We start from the raw sequence: 21,364 nt of genomic DNA on the forward strand, positions 1-21,364 counted from the left end.
CTTATATGTAAATTGCGCATGATTTTGCTATGCACATATTCTCATTATTCATATTAGTTATTCTAAAGGGGTAAGAAATTTTGACAAATTGTTTGATCATTGATGAGTAATAATTTATTAATTTTAGCTCAATAATTATTCTTAGCGAGCTCTGTATGCTGCTATAGGTGAAAACTTAGGTGCAGTCGAGTTTACGAAGTTGATAGCTGAGAGCCGTTAGATGAAAATTTAGTCAAATCATCTAATGACTCTTGTTACGTCCTGCGGGTGCCGAGGTATAGGAATCCCTCCTGCAGATCACAATACTCGGCGGGAGGATGATACTTCGGCTGAGGAAGAACACAGCGGCGGAAGCACCTGCAAAAAGCACTCCGACGCTCAAGTGAGAATATGAATTAAGTGAGAATATGTTAAATAAATTAGAATGAGTGTGTTGTGTAACCTGTCTTCTGTGGAGTTACTTATCTGTTTATATAGGCGTTGAAAGTAAGTTGGTTAGAGCTTGTTTTGGGATTTTCCGAGTTTGCCGAGAATATCCTGATTCTAGTTAGTTGAGATTCTGTGTTTTGTTGGAGCTTTCAGATTTTTGGGTGTTTGTTGTGTATTTGATTTGATATGGAGAGATAAGCTCTGCTGACCGAGCTTATAGGCTACGTATGGTAAGCTCTGTTGACCGAGCTTATAGGCTACGTATCATAGCCCCCAAGGTCGCCTTGTGTCCTTTAGGGGACAGTGGCGAGCTTAATCTTTGTATATGCTGGATTTGTTGTCGTGGTTTAAATGTTTCGTTCTCTGCATTGGTTTTCTTGGAAAAGAGAGAAAACGGAGCATTTAATTGTCGTTTCGTTTTTCGTGCTGAAATGATTGATGTGACTTTCTTAGTTGCGGTTCCCCACGCGATCCTGGCCCTTTATTTTTGTTGTTGTCTTTTGGATGGTTGAGATCAGAACGGTTTTATCTTGCTGTTTTGAAACCGTTTTACTACCCCATGTTTTATTACTGGGGTTGCTGTAGGTAACTTCTAATCTTCTTATTTTTGATACTGGGTTTGCTTATCAGAGGAGGGAAAAAGGAAAATGAGTACCAAAGGTTTGTGTTGAAGGTTTTCGGTCTTCTCATCTGTTTTCTTCTTGTTTTTCGTTTCTTCCTCTCTTCTTTTTTCTTTTTTATTTACCATGGAAAAGGGTAAGGTTGTTGTGTCGGAAGATGATCCTTGCAGTTGGGTTAGTGAACAGGTGAAGCAATGTGTGTCTATGTTTGATGATTGTCAGTCTGTGAAGGTGTTAGGCTCTAGTGTGTGGGTGAGGGAGGGGCATAAGATTAGGATAGAGCTTTTACCTTGCGAGGAAAAGGATCGTGTGTGTGAGCAGATTGAAGGTTGGTCATACTTCTATGTTTATTCTTGCTTATTGACTGAGCTGGGTGTCAGGTTTCCTTTCACGGATTTTGAATGTGGCGTGCTATTCTGGCTAAATTGTGCTCCTTCGCAATTACACCCTAACTCTTGGGGCTTTGTACGTGCCTTTGAGATTCTGATGGATGTCCTGGAGCATCCTCCTTCCTTGAGAGTATTCTTTTCCTTGTTTCAATCAAAAGGAGTCAGGCGAGGTCTGTGGGTGAATCTTAATAGCCATCCGCGTCGTTCATTATTTTCTTTGTATAAGTCATCGTTCAAAGATTTTAAAACGATGTTTGTCAAAGTTAGAAGCGTTGAAGAGGAGTTTCCTTTTTATTTGGACGAGTTTTTAGAGGAGAGGTTCCCTCTTTCTTGGTCTCCCGAACCTGTCCAGGTGCTTGATGTTGACGATAGGGTTTTTGATGATAACGTCTTGTTGGATTTTTTATTAGAGGATTCGGTAGGTTTGTTATCTGTTGCGGATTTATTGAAGTGGGATTCGGATAAGGAGGCAGTTTTGGATTATCTAGGTAAATAGCTTTAGTTTTGTTTCCTGGTATAGTGGTATGGCTGTTATTGATGTTTTGTGATTTTTGTTTGCAGCTGAAAAAGCCCCCACCATCACAACTGCCGGATTGAAGTCATTTTTCAGTCAAAGGAAAAAAGGCGAAAAAGCTGGATCCACAACTAACGTGGGTAAAGGTGCTGATGCTGTTGTTGACCCTGCGACTAATCCTTGTGTAAAAAGGAAGAGGCAAAAAACCCGTGCTGAAAAAGCTGAGAGTAAGGAGGAAGATTCTTCTGCCCTTCCTATTGTTGAGGCAGCATATGAATCTCAGAAGAGGCTCCATTGTTATCGGGAGGATGATAACATGAAGTCTCTGTGGTCGAGGTTCTTTCCTTTTGCTACCTTGGCTGACGAGGTTTGTCGATTTCCTGATGATTCTAAGATGATTGAAGAAGTTGGGCGTTCCGGGATAAGTCGTTTTCTTCAGGTAATCTTCTTAGTCTTGTCTGCTTTTATGTGTGTCATTTCTGAGTCGCTTTTATTTGCAGGTTATAGGTGCCCGGCTGGTTGCTGTTGGAAGAGTTCAAGAGCTTGCCGTTGAATCCGAGATTAAGGAGTCTGTTGATATCTCCGAGTTGTCTGCTGCCTTTCAAGAGAAAGATAAGAAGAATATTGAGCTTTCTTCATCTCTGAAAGAAAGAGAGGAGGAACTGGCTGAGGAACGTCACCTTCATGGTGAGATGATCGAAGCAAACAAAGTTTTGACGACTCGAGTGAAGGAGTTAGAAAGTGAGAACAAAATCTTGAAGTCTGAAGATGGTCGTTTGGCGGCTCGAGTGAAGGAGTTAGAAGGTGAGGTATATGAGGCATTTGCCCAAGGTTTTGAGCGGGCTACTGACCAAGTCCGAGCTATTTTCTCGGAGGTTGACGTTTCCAAACTTGATGCTACGAAAATTATTGTTGACGGCGAGTTGATTGATGATGAGGTTGACAAGCAGAGTGATAGTTCGAGCATTGGAGACAAGATAGAGTAGTATTTTGAGCCTAAGTTGGTGTTTGGATAATTTGGTTTTTTTTTGTTGTTTTGACTATTTATGATTTATTTTGGCTGTTTAAGACTTTTGCCGAATATGAAGCTCGGTTTGTTTGTTTTGATATATATATATATATATATATATATATATATATATATATATATATATATATATATATATATATATATATATATATGCATGCATATACCTGTTAAGGTATACCCTTTTGTTATTGTCGTGACTTTGCAACTTATAGTCATAGTATGATATTTCTGTTGTTAGACATTAAAATTGTTTATTGAATTGATAGGGCGTCCGGCCTCGTTAAAACCCTTTTGAGTAAAACCCTTTTTTATCGGGAGAAAACCTCAAAATGGGAAAAAAGTACCTTCATCCGCTTCTGTGTACATTATGATTGGTATTTCCTCAATGAGGATACATTCCAGTTTCCGGGAACTGGTTTGGCTAGTAGTGTTTGTAATTGATAGGCTCCTTTTCCGAGCACTTTAGAAACTCAGAACGGGCCTTCCCAATTTGCTACTAGCTTTCCGTGGTCATGCGGTTTTCTTGCTTCTTCTGTTTTTCTGAGGACGAGCTCTCCCTCTTCGAATGTCCTTGGGCTGACCTTTTTGTTGTGTCGGTTTTGTAAAAACTGCTTCATTGCTAGCTGTCTTATTGTTGCTATTTCCCTTTCTTCCTCGGTTAGGTCTAGGTCGGTTAGCCGCTCGGTGTTGTTTTTGTTCCTATCATATAGCTCGGTCCTCAAGCTAGCTGTTCCGACTTCTACTGGTATAAGGGCATCGGCTCCGTATACCAGCTTGAACGGGGTTTCTCCTGTTGCTGATTGGATGGTGGTGTTGTAGCCCCAAAGGACCTCTGGTATAAGGTCTGCCCATTCGCTTTTTACGTCATCTAACTTCTTTTTTAGAGCCTGCAAAATAACTCTATTAGCCGATTCTACCTGGCCATTGGACTGAGGGTGTTCAACCGAACCAAAATTATGCTTAATATTAAAGTTCTGTAAAAAGATGGCGAGGTTATGGTCTGTGAACTGTCTTCCATTATCGGTAACTATTTCCTTTGGTATACCATAACGGCATATGATGTTTTTCCAAAGGAAAGACCTTACCTTTTCGGCCGTGATTCGGGCCAGGGGTTGTGCTTCGATCCATTTGGAGAAATAATCTATTGATACCAAGAGGAATTTTACCTGTCCCGGCGCTTTCGGGAAGGGGCCGAGTATATCTAGTCCCCATCTGTCAAAAGGCCAACTTACCTCTGAAGTGTGTAACTGTTCGGCTGGTGTTGTCGAGAGATTAGCGTGCTTCTGACACTTGTCGCATGTTCTGACCTTGGTCATACAATCTCTTTTTATAGTTGGCCAATAGTATCCTGCTCTTAATATTTTGGCTGATAGAGCTCGGCCACCAATGTGATTGCCACACACTCCTTCATGGGTTTCTGCCATCACTATTTCGGCATCATCCTTGCTGAGGCACTTTAAGAGGGGTTGCGAGAATCCTCTTCTATATAGGTTGTCTCCTATTGTTGTGTAGTAGCTCGCTCGTCTTCTGAAGAGTTGTGTGTTTTGTTCATTCTTTGGGATGGCTCCTGTTTTGATGTACAGAAGGAAGGGTGTTCTCCAGTCCTCCACCTGCGTAATACTTATAACACTATTTAATTCAAAGCTTGGTTTTTCTAGTGTTAGCTGTGAGAGTGTGGATGTACATGGCGTTAGCCTTGTTGTGGCTAATTTGGAGAGAACATCGGCTCTTGTATTCTGTTCTCTGTTTATGTGTATTATTTCAAACTTCTGAAATTTCGAAATGAGATCCTTTGTTATGAGCCAGTACTTCTCCAACAAAGGATCTTTTACCTGGAATTCGCCTTTGATCTGTTGTACTACAAGGAGGGAGTCACAATATACAGTTAATTGAAGTATGTGCAAATCCTGGGCGAGCTTTAGACCTGCTAGGAGAGCTTCGTATTCTGCCTGGTTACTGCTTGTTGGGAAAGAGAACTGTAAGGACTGTTCGGCTATGACTTGTTCATCTCTCTTGAGTGTTACTCCTGCTCCACTTCCGTTTTTGTTTGCTGCGCCGTCGACATAAAGTTTCCAACTATGATCCGGGCATTTGTGCTCGGTTGTAAATTCTGAGATGAAGTCAGCCAGTATTTGTAGCTTCGGGGTCTTCCGAGGTTGATACTGGATGTCGTACTCTGAGAGCTCGATGGACCATTTCGTCAAATGTCCGGCTAACTCGGGTTTAGTCAGGATCTGTCGGAGAGGTTGATTGGTTCTGACTACTATGCTGTGACTTTGGAAGTATTGTCTTAGCCTTCTTGCTGTTGTGACCAGAGCCAGTGCGAGCCGTTCTATCGTCGGGTATCTGGTTTCTGGTGGTTGTAGAATTCTGCTGACAAAGTATACTGGACTTTGTGTTTTTCCTGTTTCGGAGATTAACACCGAGCTTATAGCATGGTTAGAAATAGATAAATATAAAAACAATGGTTTACCGAATTCTGGTTTCTGAAGTATTGGTGGTGACGATAGTATTTGTTTGAGCTCTGTAAAAGATCGTTCGCAGTCTCCTGTCCAGTTGAATTTTTTGTTCTTCGAGATTGTCCGGAAGAAGTGGTAGGATCGGTCTGCGGCTGCTGGTAGGAATCGTGATAACGCAGCAACTCTTCCTGCTAGTTGTTGTACTTCTTTTATTGTCTTTAGGCTGCTCATCCTGAGTATAGCTTCACACTTCTCTGGGTTTGCCTCAATTCCTCGTGAAGTCAGCATGAATCCGAGAAATTTCCCCCCTTGCACTCCGAATGCGCATTTTTCTGGGTTGAGTCTCATGTTGTATGCTCTGAGTTGTTGGAATGCTTCTTTGAGGTCCTCACAGTGTGATCCCTGTGCCGAGGTCTTTGCCACCATGTCGTCTACATAGATCTCCATATTTCGTCCTATTTGATGTTGGAATACTTTGTCCATGAGTCGTTGGTATGTTGCTCCTGCATTCTTAAGGCCGAATGGCATAACTTTGTAGCAAAAATTTCCATGTTTTGTTATGAAAGCCGTTTTGCTTTGGTCTTCTGGATGCATAAGGATCTGATTATATCCTGAGTATGCATCCATGAGGCTCAAAGTTTTAAATCCGGAAGCATTATCTACTAGTTTATCAATGCAAGGTAAAGGATAGGCGTCTTTGGGGCAAGCCTTATTTAAATTTGTAAAATCGACGCACATGCGCCATTTACCTGAGTGTTTCCTTACCATAACCACATTTGAAAGCCAAGTGGTGAAACGGAGTTCTTTGATGAAACCGGCGTTGAGGAGCTTTTTTGTCTCTTCAAGTGCTGCTTTTACTTTTTCCGTTCCAAGGTTCCTTTTTTTTTCTGGGCGATTGGTTTGGCTGTTTTGTTTATGGCGAGCTTGTGACTGATTATGCTCGGGTCGATTCCTGGCATGTCTGCTGGTGTCCACGCGAATAGGTCGGCGTTGTCCTGAAGTAGTCTTATTAGTTCTGCTCTCGCTTCTCCTTCTAATGCTCGGCCGATGTAGGTGACCTGTTCGGCTTTTGTTGTCAGAGGAATCTGTTGGAGTTCATCTATTGGTTTAGGCCTCTCTTGGAGGTCCCCTCTTGGATCCAACTCGGCAAGTGTCAGCACCTCGGATTTGTCATGACTTGTTTTTGCTTCTAGATTAGCTTTTGGCTGTGTGTTGGTTTTCTTTAAGCTAGCGTTGTAGCATTGCCGAGCTTGTTGACGGTCTGAGTAGATTGTTGCTATTCTGCCGTCTTGTGCCTGAAACTTAACACATAGATGAAAGGTTGATATTACCGCTCTGAACTTGTTCAGAGCGGGTCTCCCGAGAATAATATTGTAGGGACTAATGCAGTCAACTATCAGGTATTGCATATCAAAGGTTCTGGATAATGGACTTTCACCTATTGTCGTTTTTAGCCATATATACCCTTTTATTGGTACCCTTTCACCGGAGAACCCAACAAGTTCTCCGGATGAGGGTTGTATTAGTTTTTCAGATAGGTTCATTTTTAAAAAGGTAGAATGAAAGAGAACGTCTGCACTACTACCTGGGTCCAAAAGGACTTTTCTTACCAGTAACTCTCCTGTTTGGATGGAAATCACCACAGGGTCATCTGCATTTGGTGTGGTCGAGCATATATCTGATTGGTTAAAAGTGATTTCGAGGTCGTCAACTTCTTTATTATAACGCGGGGTTGTTCCTTCGATTGCTAACATAGTGCGGTAGCTTCGTTTTCGTGCTGAGGATGTTTCTCCACCACATGCGAATCCTCCTGATATGCAATTGATGATTCTTTTTGGGGGGGTATTGCTCGGCCATTTGTCAATTTCTTTATTCCTCGGAGTTTGTTGCTCATCTGGATTTGGTTTTGTTCCTTTGTGTCTTGTACCTTCGATGTATTTGTCTAGGAGACCTTGTCGGGCTAGTCTTTCCAGCAATCTTTTGCTATGATGCACTCGTCGGTGGTATGACCGTATTTTTGATGGAAAGCGCAGTGCTTGGTCCTGTCCACGAATCGTTGGTCTTGGTAGCTTCCGGCCCTGATAGGGGGTTTGATGATTTTGGCGTTGAGTATTTTCTTGATGATTCTTTCTCTTCTGGTGTTGAACCTGGTGTAGTTGTCAAACTTCGGTGTGAGTTTAAACGTTTTCCCGGTGTCTCTGTTGTCCCCTGATCTGATTGTTCGGCCTTCTTCCTTTCGCGGTTGCTTTCTGTCTACTTTGTCGGCCTCTCGGAGTTCTTCAATCTCCATCTGCCCTGCGGCTCTCTCTCGAAATTTCTCCAGGGTTTTTGGTTTTGTCACGGCAATTGTTTCTCTGAACTTTCCTGGTTTGAGGCCGGCTTTTATGGCGTGGAGATGGACAGCAGGGTCTAGATCGGGTATCTCCATTGTTGCGTCAGCGAATCGGGTTAAATAATCCTTCAAGCTTTCTTGGGGACCTTGGCAGATGGTGCCGAGGTAATCTGATCCGTGCACATAAATGCGGGCAGCAGCAAAGTAGTCTATGAAGGATCTCTCCAATTCCTCGAAGGAGGAGATTGATCCTTCCGGTAGTTTTGAGAACCAAAGGAGGGCCGCGCCGTCAAGGTAGGTCGGAAAAGCCCTGCAAAGAATAGGTTCATTTTTAGGTCCATTAAAGAACATCATAGACTGAAATTTCTTAATGTGAGCCCGGGGGTCACCAATCCCCTTATATGGCTCGAGCGAGGAAGGTAGTGTAAAATGTTTCGGCATTTGGTAGTTGGTAATCTCCTCGGAAAATGGGTTATCCAAGGTTAATCTCTCCTTCGGGGGGTTGGTGATTAACAGGTCAGTGACGGTTTGGGATGAGCTTTTGGGATTGCCTTCATCGCGCTTGTTGTTTTGTGCTGACAGCTCGGCCAGTCTTTTGACCTCTGCTTGAAGTTCAGCCATCTGGGTCATAAGTTCGGCTTGCGTGAGTTGGTGGACTCCGTTGTCTGCCATGTCTGGAGATCGTGTGATCTGAAAAAGAAAACTCAAGAGGTAGAAATAAGAAGGAAAAAAGTGGGGTTAGTTTTACGTGGCCCCACGGTGGGCGCCAGATGTTACGTCCTGCGGGTGCCGAGGTATAGGAATCCCTCCTGCAGATCACAATACTAAGCGGGAGGATGATACTTCGGCTGAGGAAGAACACAGCGGCGGGAGCACCTGCAAAAAGTACTCCGACGCTCAAGTGAGAATATGAATTAAGTGAGAATATGTTAAATAAATTAGAATGAGTGTGTTGTGTAACCTGTCTTCTGTGGAGTTACTTATCTGTTTATATAGACGTTGAAAGTAAGTTGGTTAGAGCTTGTTTTGAGATTTTCCGAGTTTGCCGAGAATATCCTGATTCTAGTTAGTTGAGATTCTGTGTTTTGTTGGAGCTTTCAGATTTTTGGGTGTTTGTTGTGTATTTGATTTGATATGGCGAGATAAGCTCTGCTGACCGAGCTTATAGGCTACGTATGGTAAGCTCTGTTGACTGAGCTTATAGGCTACGTATCAACTCTCAATTATCAACTTCACGTAAAGTCGACTGCAAGTGAGTTTTTAGCTAAAAGCATTTGATGATACTAACATGCTATACGTTTTGATGACCTGGTACTTAAATTTTTCTCGGTGCGTAAAAAGTTAATTAATTAGGATAATAAACTCCTCGTATTATATGAAACAGTAGCAATGCTTATGATGTTCCCCTGTCGTTCCCCTAGGTTTTTAGATGTTCATATTATTATTTGTTATATGTGTATGGAATATTATTGTACACATTGATTATTAATTAGGGTTTGGTAGGGATGTATGAAGAGAGAAAAAGCATGGTACAGTGAGAAAACTATTGTTTCAAAAGCTACGAATAGGGAGAATACTTATTTGTTCAAATTAAAAGAATATGGCGTTCAGATTAATTGACACTTTAAAGTGATTTCTTTTCCCGTGTGTCTAAGATTTCCCAAACCCAAAAATATGGGTTAATTTTTAAATTAGTTTATAAAAGGTGGATATTTTTAAATTTATTTAAAAAAATTAATTAAATTGATCATTTAAATATTATAAATTAATAAAATTTATTATTCTATCAATCTATTAATAATTTTCATTAATAATTAATGATGTGAAATATTAATTAGGACTTTTAAATAGAACTGACTCATTTAGATTCGATTTATTTAAGCTTGTTTATTTTATTCACAGGTCATACATTTTTAATCCGAATAATTTGCTTGATGGGTTAAATGAATTGGTCCGTCTACTCTTTTATTTTAGTTTTTAAAAAATATTTTGACAAAACTATTATTTTTAGGTTAAAAATCTTAAATAAACGGTATCTTTTTTAATTTGATGGGTTAGATTTTCGAATCAAATCAAAGAAACATTGGTTGGAAGTACTAAATTTTTTTTTAAGATTGTAAAAAAAATAAACAGCTTGCTCATTTAACATGTCATTTTTTTTAGTTAATCGAGCTTTGTCTATTTAATCCAAACTTTAAATAGGCTTAATTTTAAAGGTAAAATTTGTATATTTAAATGGATAAACAAACTGACAATGAATTCAGCTTATTTTAACGTTTCTAATGTTAACTGACAATATATATGACACCGAGCATATTTAATTGGATGCTGATTAAATATATTTATGAAAAGTTATCAATTTAGTCTTTTTATTCTAATTACATAAACACTAATTCTAATATAACCTAATGACACTAAATTGATAGATTTTTATAAACATATTTATTTAATGTTCAATTAAATTTGTTAAGTGTCATATATACTGTCGATTAATATTTTATATCATTAATCGGTGACCAAAACTGTCAATAGAATAACAAAAAACAAAAATAATTAATTTATAATTTTAAAAAAACTAATTCAAATAATAAATTAACTATTTTTTTACGAATTAATTTGATTATTATCTCCAAAAAAATATATATATATATATCTTGTAAGTTATAACAATTCATGCTTTATGTGGCTTGTGCTTTGACACATATTGACCGAAGCTTTTATTTGTGAAGATATTATTCAAAGCAAGAGAAATTAAATAAAGTACGTATGAGGCAATATGAATGCAATAAACACGGATGCATGTTGATGAATATGACATTAAATTATCTCGGGCTGGAAATTAAATAGAATCAAATTTATTTATATTTATTAAAATTGTTCATAATCGAAAGATATGCACGCTCTTAAACTAGCTATAATTACGTTCAACATAAAAAATATTTATTTATTTTTAGATTTAAATCTAATATTTTCTATTATTACATATTTATAAGTATCGTTTAACTATTTTTATGAATAAAATTTTGTTCTATATATATATAAAAAAAAAAGAAGAAGCAAACTTTAGCAAGTAAGCACTAAAGCACATACGGTATTGAACGAACCTCATCATAAAGTTTTCAAATTTTTTATACCGACATATAGATTGATAATTCATTTCAGTTACCTGCCAACAAGTGTGAAGCAAATTAAACTAACTTCCATATTAGATGTTCATATTGGTCTTTTTGCACATGTTTATATTATAGGAATGTGCATTAATATTAATTAGCATAAAAACTTATTCATGCAAAGCATGGCGAGAGAAACTGCTCAAAAAAGTGAAAAACTGCTGTGGCTTTTAGTTGTGCAAAACATGCTGAGAGAAACTGTGCACCATCAAAAGAGAATTGTTGTAAAAAAAAAAACCGTTAATAAAATTACTTATTTTCTCTTTTTTAATTAAGATTTTCCAAAGCCAAAAGTATATGAACAATTTAACTTTTTATTGTCTGTATGAGCTGGATATATGTATTCACAGCCAATAACACTGTTGTTAGTTATAATTTTTTAGTTAGAATTTAGAACTTCTTAGACCGTTTAAAACTTGAATTTAATTTTAATGTACTGTCATCAGTATAAAATAATTTTATATGTGCATTTAATTACGTAATGACATATCAGTAAAAATAACTATTTTTATTTTGACCACATGAATAGTCATTTAAAAAAATAATATAATTACACGACTGTGTAAAATATTTTACACTATTAATGTACCAAAATTAAACTCTTAAAATATAGAGTGAAATAGTATCATTTCATATTTTTTAAAAAGATCAAATTTGATAACAAATACATATATATTTGTAGAAAATAATCAACTTGAATTTTTTTTATGATATTTCCAGATTAATTCAAGCCTATAAATTAATTATTTGTAGACAATTTTTTAAGGTGGAAACTCAAGTTCAGTTAATTCCACACGAATTTAATAACTGAAAGCTGTTAGATGAAAATTTAATAAAAGTATTCAAATCATTTAATGACTCTTAACTATCAACTTCACGTAAAGTTGACTGCATTTGAGTTTTCACCCTTTTTTTAATTGTTACAATTTAAAATTTTGTGCCATCCATTGATTATTGGTCTGTGAAGTGCACATTTTGTAATTCTTATTTCTATCTAGTTTTTTCCCAGTCTTTTGTTAGAAACAAGAGACTAGACTATTATTGAGTGTAATCAAGTTGTCTATTCAAGTTGTTTGGAATGATACAATATAAAAGGATATTTATAGGTACTAAGAGAATCGTAATAATAAAGACATAATCTCCTATAATAAATATTCAGATATGCTAAATAATACTAATTGATCCTAATTGATCCTAATTATATTCTAACATCCCCCTCAAACTCAAGTGACAACTTGAGTTTGAAACTTATTTAAAACAACAAAATAAAGAGAAAAAAACTGCATAAACTAATAAAACAGGCGCAGATGGAACTGCCGGAAATAAGCGCAGATGGAACTGCCGCTTGTCTGAAGGAAGGAAGCGCAGATGAAATTGCCGCTTGTCTAAAGGAATCACAGATGGAACTGCCGCTAGTTTGAAGGAAGCGCAGATGGAACTGCCGCTACTCTAAAGAAAGCACGGACGGAACAAACGCTATCGGAAGGAAGTGCAAATGGAACTGTTGGAAAGAAACGCAGACGGAACTGCCACAAGAAAATGCAAACGGAACTGTCACAACAAAACGCAGACAAAACTGTCACGAGAAAATGCAGATGGAACTGCCACGAGAGAACGCAGATGGAACTGTCGGAAGATAGCGAAAACTATATGATTTCTTCATGAGAATAAGTAAGCACAATGGTGTTTTATCATTTAACTCAAAGGAGTGACAAAAGGCAAAGAATAATGGCATAGAAAAAAATACAAAAGCTACGATGATTTCACCGCAAGAAAAACAACCTACTCTTTAAGGAGGATACCATGGCTCTGATACCATGTTAGAAATAAGAGACTAAACTGGAGGAAGAATTTGTGTATTATTGATACCATATTAGAAACAAGAGACTAGATTATTATTGAGTGTAATCAAGTTGTTTATTCAAGTTGTCTGGAATGATACAATATAAAAGAATATTTATAGATACTAAGAGAATCGTAATAATAAAGACATAATCTCCTATAATAAATATTCAGATATACTAAATAATACTAATTGATCCTAATCGATCATAATTATATTCTAGCATCCATTAAATAATCAACGTCGATCACAACTACACACTGCATGCATGATAACTTTCATAGACACGAAATTAAGTATCATTGTATCATCAATCAATAAAAGAGATTATTTTGATATAAAAGAGCACAGTAATATAACTAAAGCAAATTCTTTGGTACCGAAATTTGTGAAACTTATTTTTTATGATAAATTTTAAATATTAAAAAATTATTTTTTGTATATTTTTAAATTTAAATATTAATTTTTATCTATTCTTAATAAATTAGGTAATATATATAAACATCATACCATACACCTATAACTAATATGGCTTATGTCAGCTTGATGACGTCAATCCATAATGTAAAAGAGATTATTATTATTTTATGCCTAGACTTGACTTTCCCTTGATTTTGAAAGATACTTTTGAATCTGTTGGAAAATTATTTTTGATTGACTATCTAAAACCACCACCAATTTATAGTCTTCCACGTACATTACTTTATGCAGCATCAAAGGTCCACAAACTTATGTATTATTATTATTATTATTTTGGGCTGGAAAATTTGTGTATCGCTATAAGTAGCTCCATTATGTAACGGACACATTAAGAGAACACAGTAAATAAATAATATCGGAGCTACAACTAAAGCAACGAACCATGGTGATATCCTTTTTAAAATAAAAGGTTATAAAAATAAAAAATAATTTAAAAAATGAGGAAGAAGGGCTAAGGTTGAAATATGTTAATAGAAAGACGATTTAAAAAAAAAAAAACAGATTGTTTGAGATAATTTTGATTATACCTCGGCATTAAGGAAATACACTTTATTATCCTTAAATTTGTCATCAAACTTTAGCAAAAAAAAAAAAAAAGAAGAATTAACGTCAAAGTTAAATTATTTAATGAAAATGATCAAAATAGAGGAAGCAATTTCCATGTAAGAAAAAAATAGGCGTACAAACTAAAAAGATAAAAGGGTTAGTTGGAAAGTTCAAAACAGTTGATTAAGTGGAATCATGTGGAAAAAGTGGAGAAATTGAAGACCAAATATAATGTTAGGTGATGACGTCATACAGTGACGTTGTGAATTTGAGGTCACCGATGAGCAAATTTTAATAAAAACAAGAACACACGAAGTGCACGTTTCAATCATAATCAAAATAATTAAACCAATCACATTATTATGACATGACAATGTATATGAAATTATGAATCACTTTCATGAAGGATTCAAAACCATGAATAGTGTGCCCGGTCCATATGTAGCAATTAGGCCAAAGTTATAATAAGGAGTAAGGACTAAACTAAACTTGACTTGAGAGCTTAGCTTGACTTGCATAGATATTTTAATAACCGTTTATTTGTTTCAGTCACCTTTAGTTTTATCAAAATTATTAATTCATTAAAGCTAGCTAAGTAGCAAAGTATTTTTTGAATTTAGCAAAGTATTTTTTGAATCAAATTTAACTAAGTTTTTTTTTGGTCTACACACACAACTTTTTTCTGTCTTATTTTATTATTATTATTATTATTATTATTATTATTATTTAAAAAATCAAAGCATGTACATTTTTGTATATAACACTCATGTATAACACAAAAAATTTAGTGTCCACCACAGAAATTTTTGAATAATCACATATCTAAAATATTGATATCTAACTAACAAAATACACACAATATATAAATTTTAGTATATAATATTGAAATCTTAGTGTATGGTACAGAAATTTTGGTGTGCTGTATATGAATTTTTAGAAAATCACATATTTAAAACATTAACTCATGCATTCAACTAATAAAATATATTTATAGTTACTATGTGCAAATATTTTTGTGCTATATCAATAAATTTTATACCATCTAACAAAAATTTCTATGCTATAGAACCCTAAAAAAATAAAAGCGATGACGTATATATATGTGTATTCTCTTTTTTCTTAAACTTATATTAACTTAGTTAAACTTTATTACAAAAACGCTTGTATATCTGACATCTAATTAATCCTTTTTATATGTATATCTCAATATCTTCCAACCACACTCATTTAAAAAAAATAAAAATTAACAGTAGTTAAATGAAATAAATTATTTTATATATTTTAAATTTTAAATTTTAAATAATAAAATATTAATTTTAAATCTTAAATTATAAATTTTAAAATAAAATTATTTAATATTGATTAATTAAAAATTAATTTTTATATTTTATTTTATTTTGTTCGTTTCTTTTCAAAACAAAACATAGACAAATCATTTTACAAAAAAATGTTTGGAACGTAACATTTTATTTTAGGATAATCAATTTTAAGTTTTAACAGTTTATTAAAATAAAATTAACTATATAACAATCTAATTCGAAAAGATTAATATAACAGTTTTATATTACAAAAATAGTCTTTGAAAACTAATTGATAAAGTCATAAATTATAATTATGACAGAGAAATTTACACACACGCACAGCATGTATGTATAAACTAATGTATCTAAATAATCCAAATACTAAATTTATTTTGAATGTACTAAAAATTTCATAACAATTCTATTCTATACTTTTATCTGAAATTCTAGCTTATATATCTTATTCAATAGTATTTATCACGCTTAATATTTTTTTATATTAAAATCAATTACACCTTGCTTTAATCTATAAAAATGTTAAAATTGTTATAACACTGTTTCTCTTTTCACCACAAAAGTTGATTCACAATATTATCTTTAAAGTAGTATTTATTTTTAAAGATTGAAAATGAGACTCAACATTGTATTTGGTGATAAAAAATTATTAGAACTAAAATTTTAATCTTGTAATACAAAATTTTAATCTTTTCAGTATTTTTAGGTGGCGTTTGGTGGAGAGACAGAGATAAAAAGATTGAGATTGAGAGACAGGGATTAAAATAAATCTCAGTATTTTGTTTGGTGCAAAATGAGAGACAGAAATTGAAACAAGAATGAAATTCTAATTTAATTTGTACAAAGGATAAAATTGAAATTAATTAATTGAAATGGAGGTATTTTATGTATAAAATGTTATTAAAGTTTCAGTCTCCATCTCTACAAATTTTAGTCTCCTGTATCTCCACTTTTTGAAGATACTGGAATACTAAAATTTTGGAGATAAAGACAAAAATTTTAGTACCAATCTCAAAACAAATACTACCTTAAAAGGTAGAGACATATGAGACTAAAATTTTTGAAAACAAACAAATACTAAAACTTTAATAAAATGTCTTTTAAAAAAAATACTTTTATTTAACTTTTTAAATTTTAAATTTATCTTTTAATTTTTATATTTATCTTAAACTAAATATATAATACTAAGACATAACTCATCATCAGTATAATATATTTTATACTAAATACAATATAAAAATTTAATTTAGTCTTATTTTTTAATATCTATCTTCTAGCCACATCTCTCAATTTAAGTCTTTCTTCCAAATGCAGCATCAGGGTAATCCAATTTTTTGAACTCTTGTAGTTTCCAATAGTCCAAGTTCAAGTCAAGGTCTGTGTTTTAAGTCATCAAAAATTCAAAATCTCAGTAAATTATGTAGCAATTTTTTTTTTTCAATTTGCGCGTTGCAACTTTAATTTCATGATTCATCCCCCTCTAACTAAACACACGACGGCACGAGTGTTTCTAGAGGGCACTTGAAAATTGTTTTTTTTATCATTTACTTATATTTTGGGTCCGTTTAAAAAACTTTAAAAGTAATTTTTTTAAATTTTTTATTTTTAAAAAATAGTAGTATTAATATTTGGTGCAATTTTTAAAATTAAATTGTAATTTTTTAAAAAGTTATTTAAAAATTTATAAAGAAGTTAAAAAAATGACTATTTTTCTCATAATACTACTACTTTTTATCACATTTCTATAAAATAAGTACTTTTAGAATTAAAAATTCAAATACAAAATAACTTATTTATAAACTACTTTTTAATATAATCATTCATTGTTTAAACTATTTTTTTAAAAATAGTTATTTAAGTTGTTTATTCAAATTAGACCTTATGGTAACATTATTAGCAGGGAACGTTCTCATTTGTTTTTGTTTTCATAATTATTAGAGAAATACTTTTTATTTTTTTATAGAAATAAATACTTATAATTATTTCATTTTCTGAGCTATTTAGTTATGTTTTGTAAGAAAATAAGTAAATTTTTTTTGTGTTTGTGTTTCTACTTGAGAAGCAGAAGCAGGATGAAGAGATAATATAAAAAATTGTTACCATCAATTCTCACAATAATTATTTTTTCAAATTTATCCTTAAGTAATCTTATTTTTAATAAGTTAATATATTTTAATCATGTAAGAATATATATATATATATATATATATATATATATATATATATATATATATATATATTGATTCATAATTAATGGATCTTTTGAAATAATTATCTAATCCTAAGGTAGTAGGATAACTGCACATAAGGGTACTATATTCATATTCGAGGAAATGTCCAAATTTGATTTTTGAAATTTTTACCAATCACTAGAATAGTCTATAACTTTTGAAAATAATTAAATTGGTTATTAAATTTTTAAATTATATTTTTTTGTTCTTAATTCAACTATTGTTAATATAGTATATATTGACATAGAGTATTAAAGTGTATGTTAGTGTAATATCATCAATAATAAAGTGTCTCAAATTATTTAATTGGACTCATTTTAATCTCTTTATCAATATAAAATTAATTAATTAAAATGAGTCCAATTAATTAATTTAGAATACATATTTAATTATACTGAAATTTTAATCATGTTATTTATTGTTGAAAATATTATGTTCATACTGAAAAATAAGATTTTTTTATTTTTATCTTTAAAGTATGATAATTTTATGCCAAATGACCTAAAACTTTTTAAAAAATAAAAAATAAATTTTTTTGAACATTTATCTAAATGTTTATACAAAAAAAAAATGTTTTGCCAAATATAAAATTTTCTACTGATAAAAAAAAAGTTTTTTTGTTATGTTTGTCAATTTTTTTTTGTAGAGTTCATTTGTTATTTGCTTATTATAAGATTATTTTTGTGAATGATATAAATTTTTAATATTATTTTGATAATTTATCGTAAAATAAAATAAAATAAAAAGATCTGTCAGACCTTAATTACATACAGACGTTAAGTCTATCAAGCTTGAAAATGGGAATCGGAATATTTTTTTTTTATATATATATAAAGAGAATCTAAATGAAGACAATTATTATACAAGGTGTTTAAAGGCTCAAATAAATTGAAGTACACGGTCAACAAGAAATTAAAGAAAGACAAAGAAGATGCTTAATGCTTTGGCAGTTTAGCGTTCTCCTTATAAAGAAGAAAAAAAGTAGAATATATTCTTAAGTCTTACGGTGATGATCAAAGCCAATTACATAATTATATTAGTTGATAGAGAAACATCATAAATCACCATAAATCTTTTTCTAAGCCATCAAAAATTTATTAGCGCCGTGAATATTTAAAATGCAAACAATTCACGTAAAGTTAATAATTAGAAGCCATTAAATAACTTGACTGATTTAACTAAATTTTTATCTACTAATTTTATGTAAAGTCGATTACGTTTGAATTTTCACCATAAAATATATATAACGGCCAATCATGTCTCCATATCCACACGTTTCTTCCCCCGTTTTAGTTTGTTTATGTCGGGTGGGAAGGTTCGTTACGTCGACACATGTGAAAATAATTAAATATTAATAAACTAAGATATTAAAAAGTTAAAAGGCTTAAGCAATAAGCATAATTAAATATTAATAATGACGAGAGTATGCTGACAAGAGCACAGCGAACGTTGCTGTTTCACACTAATTTCCAGCAACTTTCCTTCGCTTCCCTTCTCTTCTACAATCAAACTTGTCACTTTCTTCGTCCTAATTAGCTTCTTTGATTCTTTCTCTATATAATTCCCTTTCTGTTGCTCTCTCACTTCACTTCAAGGTTTTAGTAATCAAACCAATTAACAACCATTACTCAGCTTAATTAATTAAGCTTGTTCGCTACATGATCCGATCCCTTTGATTTCGTAGAATACAGACAGATTCAGATCAGCAAATTAAATGGATTCAACATGCGTTGATACTTCACTCAACCTCAATCTTTCTCCTTCTCCAACTCATGTGAACCCTACTGTGGTTAGTTCTTTTTTTTTTAAATTAAAGATTTAAACAGTCCCTAGCTCAATAATAGAACATTCGAATGTATATTGTGAGTGAAAACTCAAGCGCAGTTAACTTTAATTAAATGATTTGACTAATTTTTCATTTAATGGCTATCAGCTATGAATTGACAACACCTGAGTTTCTACCTCTAACAATGGTTATAATTACGATTGTGACCTTGTGATTTTCAGGCAGAAGTAGTTTTGGTTGAAGAGTTACATCGTTTGAGTAGTGAGAACAAGAGGCTTACGGAAACGTTGACTCACATGTGCGTTAGCTATGAAGCTTTGCAGAAGCATTTGACCAAATTGATGAACACATCATCTGATTGTTATAATCATCATCAATCGCGGAAGAGAAAAGCTGAAAGCTATGAAAATTGTAACGATGAGGAGGAGTCATTATTCATCAAAAGGCCTAATAACATTGTTCATAATAATAATAATAATAATAAGGTTTCCAAGGTTCTTGTGAAGACAGATGCATCTGATTCTAGCTTGGTAAATTCCTCAACAACAATCTGTTTTTTTGTTTTTTGATAAATAATTTTATAACCGTAATAATATTTTTACTATTGAATTTTAACGAATTAGTTAAGAGTTTAATTTTAATATATTAATAATGTAAAACATTTTACACAATTATTTACTGGTAATAATATTTTTACTATTGAAGTGTATTATAATATTATGAACATGTAAAAAAAGATGTGCATCCTGTGTATTGCAAGGAGAATGATGTCACGTGTCCAACATGCATTTTGCGTGTTACAATACACAGAAATTGATTCTCCACCTGTAAAATTCATTCAGTTGTAATTATACTAAATAATCTTATTTTTAACAAAAATATCAATTTTTTTTTTCATATAAAAAATAGCCTATATTAAAAAAGTTTATGTTTATTTTCAAGTAATAAAGTTTTTGGATATTTAATGTAGTATGTGATGGATGGATATCAATGGAGGAAATATGGTCAAAAGGTGACTAGAGACAACCCTTCTCCAAGAGCGTACTTTCGTTGCTCCTTCGCCCCAAGTTGCCCAGTGAAAAAGAAGGTAAATAAATATCTAAAAGAATAATACTTTTGATTTTTCCATTTAATTTTCAATAATATTCTCATCTTTATTTAATTATATGGATTATTAGGTGCAAAGAAGTGTTGAAGACCCAACAATACTTGTAGCAACATATGAAGGGGAGCACAACCATGGGCGTAGCCAAACTGAAATTTCACTTGTCTCATCCCAAAGCCATTCAAGTGAAACAATAATCCCTTTAGTTTCTTCACCATCATCACGTATTACGTCATCTCCAACTACTCTTGACTTGGTCAAAAATTCAATAAGTTCCGTTGACATTGATCACAATGCTCAAAACAAGTCTTCTTCTTCTTCTTATATCCATAAGTTTTTGGTTCAAGAAATGGCCACTTCCTTGACAAGTGATCCTAACTTCACGGCAGTACTTGCCACTGCAATTTCAGGAAAAATTCTAGAACACACTTCTCTGGAAAAATTGTGATTATATCCGTTTTTATATTTTGTTTTTCTTTATTTAGAATTTTAGGGTAAATTAAAGGCCAAATTGAATTTGGATTATTTCAAATTAGTAATTAATGCTAGTTATTATATAATATATAAACACATACATAAAATGAGCATAGGAATAGAGACTTATATAGGGAAGAAAAAAAAACTGTTTTTTATATATGCATGGGGTAATGAGTCTAGGTAAAGATTCTGCACCTTTTTCTTTTAGATGGCATCTAATAAATGTCTACTCTTTTGTTAATTTTGTAAGTGTAAATTATATATATAATATGAAAAAGTAAATATTTTGGAATTTTTGCTTATTTATGGACTCGTCGGCTATATATTGATGATTATAATTATTATGGTATTCATATATAATATACTTTTAATTTGTGCTAATATATATATATATATATATATATATATATATATATATATATATATATATATATATATATATATACGCAAAAATTAATTAAATATCTTTTTAAACCAAAAAAAAACTTAACACAACAAAGTTGATCAAAAGAGAATAAAATAAAATAAAAAATTAAATTAAATAATAAATTTATTTCATTATTTCTAATATTATTATCAATAATAAAAGAGATCTATATTATTTTATTTTTTATAGTTCAGAAACGATCTATAAATT

General features: G+C 32.6%; 2 protein-coding genes across 2 annotated transcripts; one reads left to right on the forward strand and one right to left on the reverse strand.

Annotated features, from left to right (window-relative positions):
- Positions 1–7,401: 7,401 nt before the first annotated feature.
- Positions 7,402–8,445, reverse strand: LOC112805936 (uncharacterized). The gene has a single exon (XM_025848253.1). It carries the CDS (start codon positions 8,443–8,445, stop codon positions 7,402–7,404), a length of 1,044 nt encoding a protein of 347 aa, XP_025704038.1.
- A 10,295-nt stretch (positions 8,446–18,740) lies between these two features.
- On the forward strand, positions 18,741–21,019 carry LOC112697558 (probable WRKY transcription factor 40). Its single transcript, XM_025750790.2, has 4 exons — positions 18,741–19,148; positions 19,367–19,675; positions 20,116–20,232; positions 20,324–21,019. Exons 1-4 carry the CDS (start codon positions 19,074–19,076, stop codon positions 20,696–20,698), a joined length of 876 nt encoding a protein of 291 aa, XP_025606575.1. The 5' UTR covers positions 18,741–19,073; the 3' UTR covers positions 20,699–21,019.
- Positions 21,020–21,364: the final 345 nt, after the last annotated feature.

The sequence above is a fragment of the Arachis hypogaea genome, chromosome 16, assembly GCF_003086295.3.
Source record: "Arachis hypogaea cultivar Tifrunner chromosome 16, arahy.Tifrunner.gnm2.J5K5, whole genome shotgun sequence".
Taxonomy (NCBI): domain Eukaryota; kingdom Viridiplantae; phylum Streptophyta; class Magnoliopsida; order Fabales; family Fabaceae; genus Arachis; species Arachis hypogaea.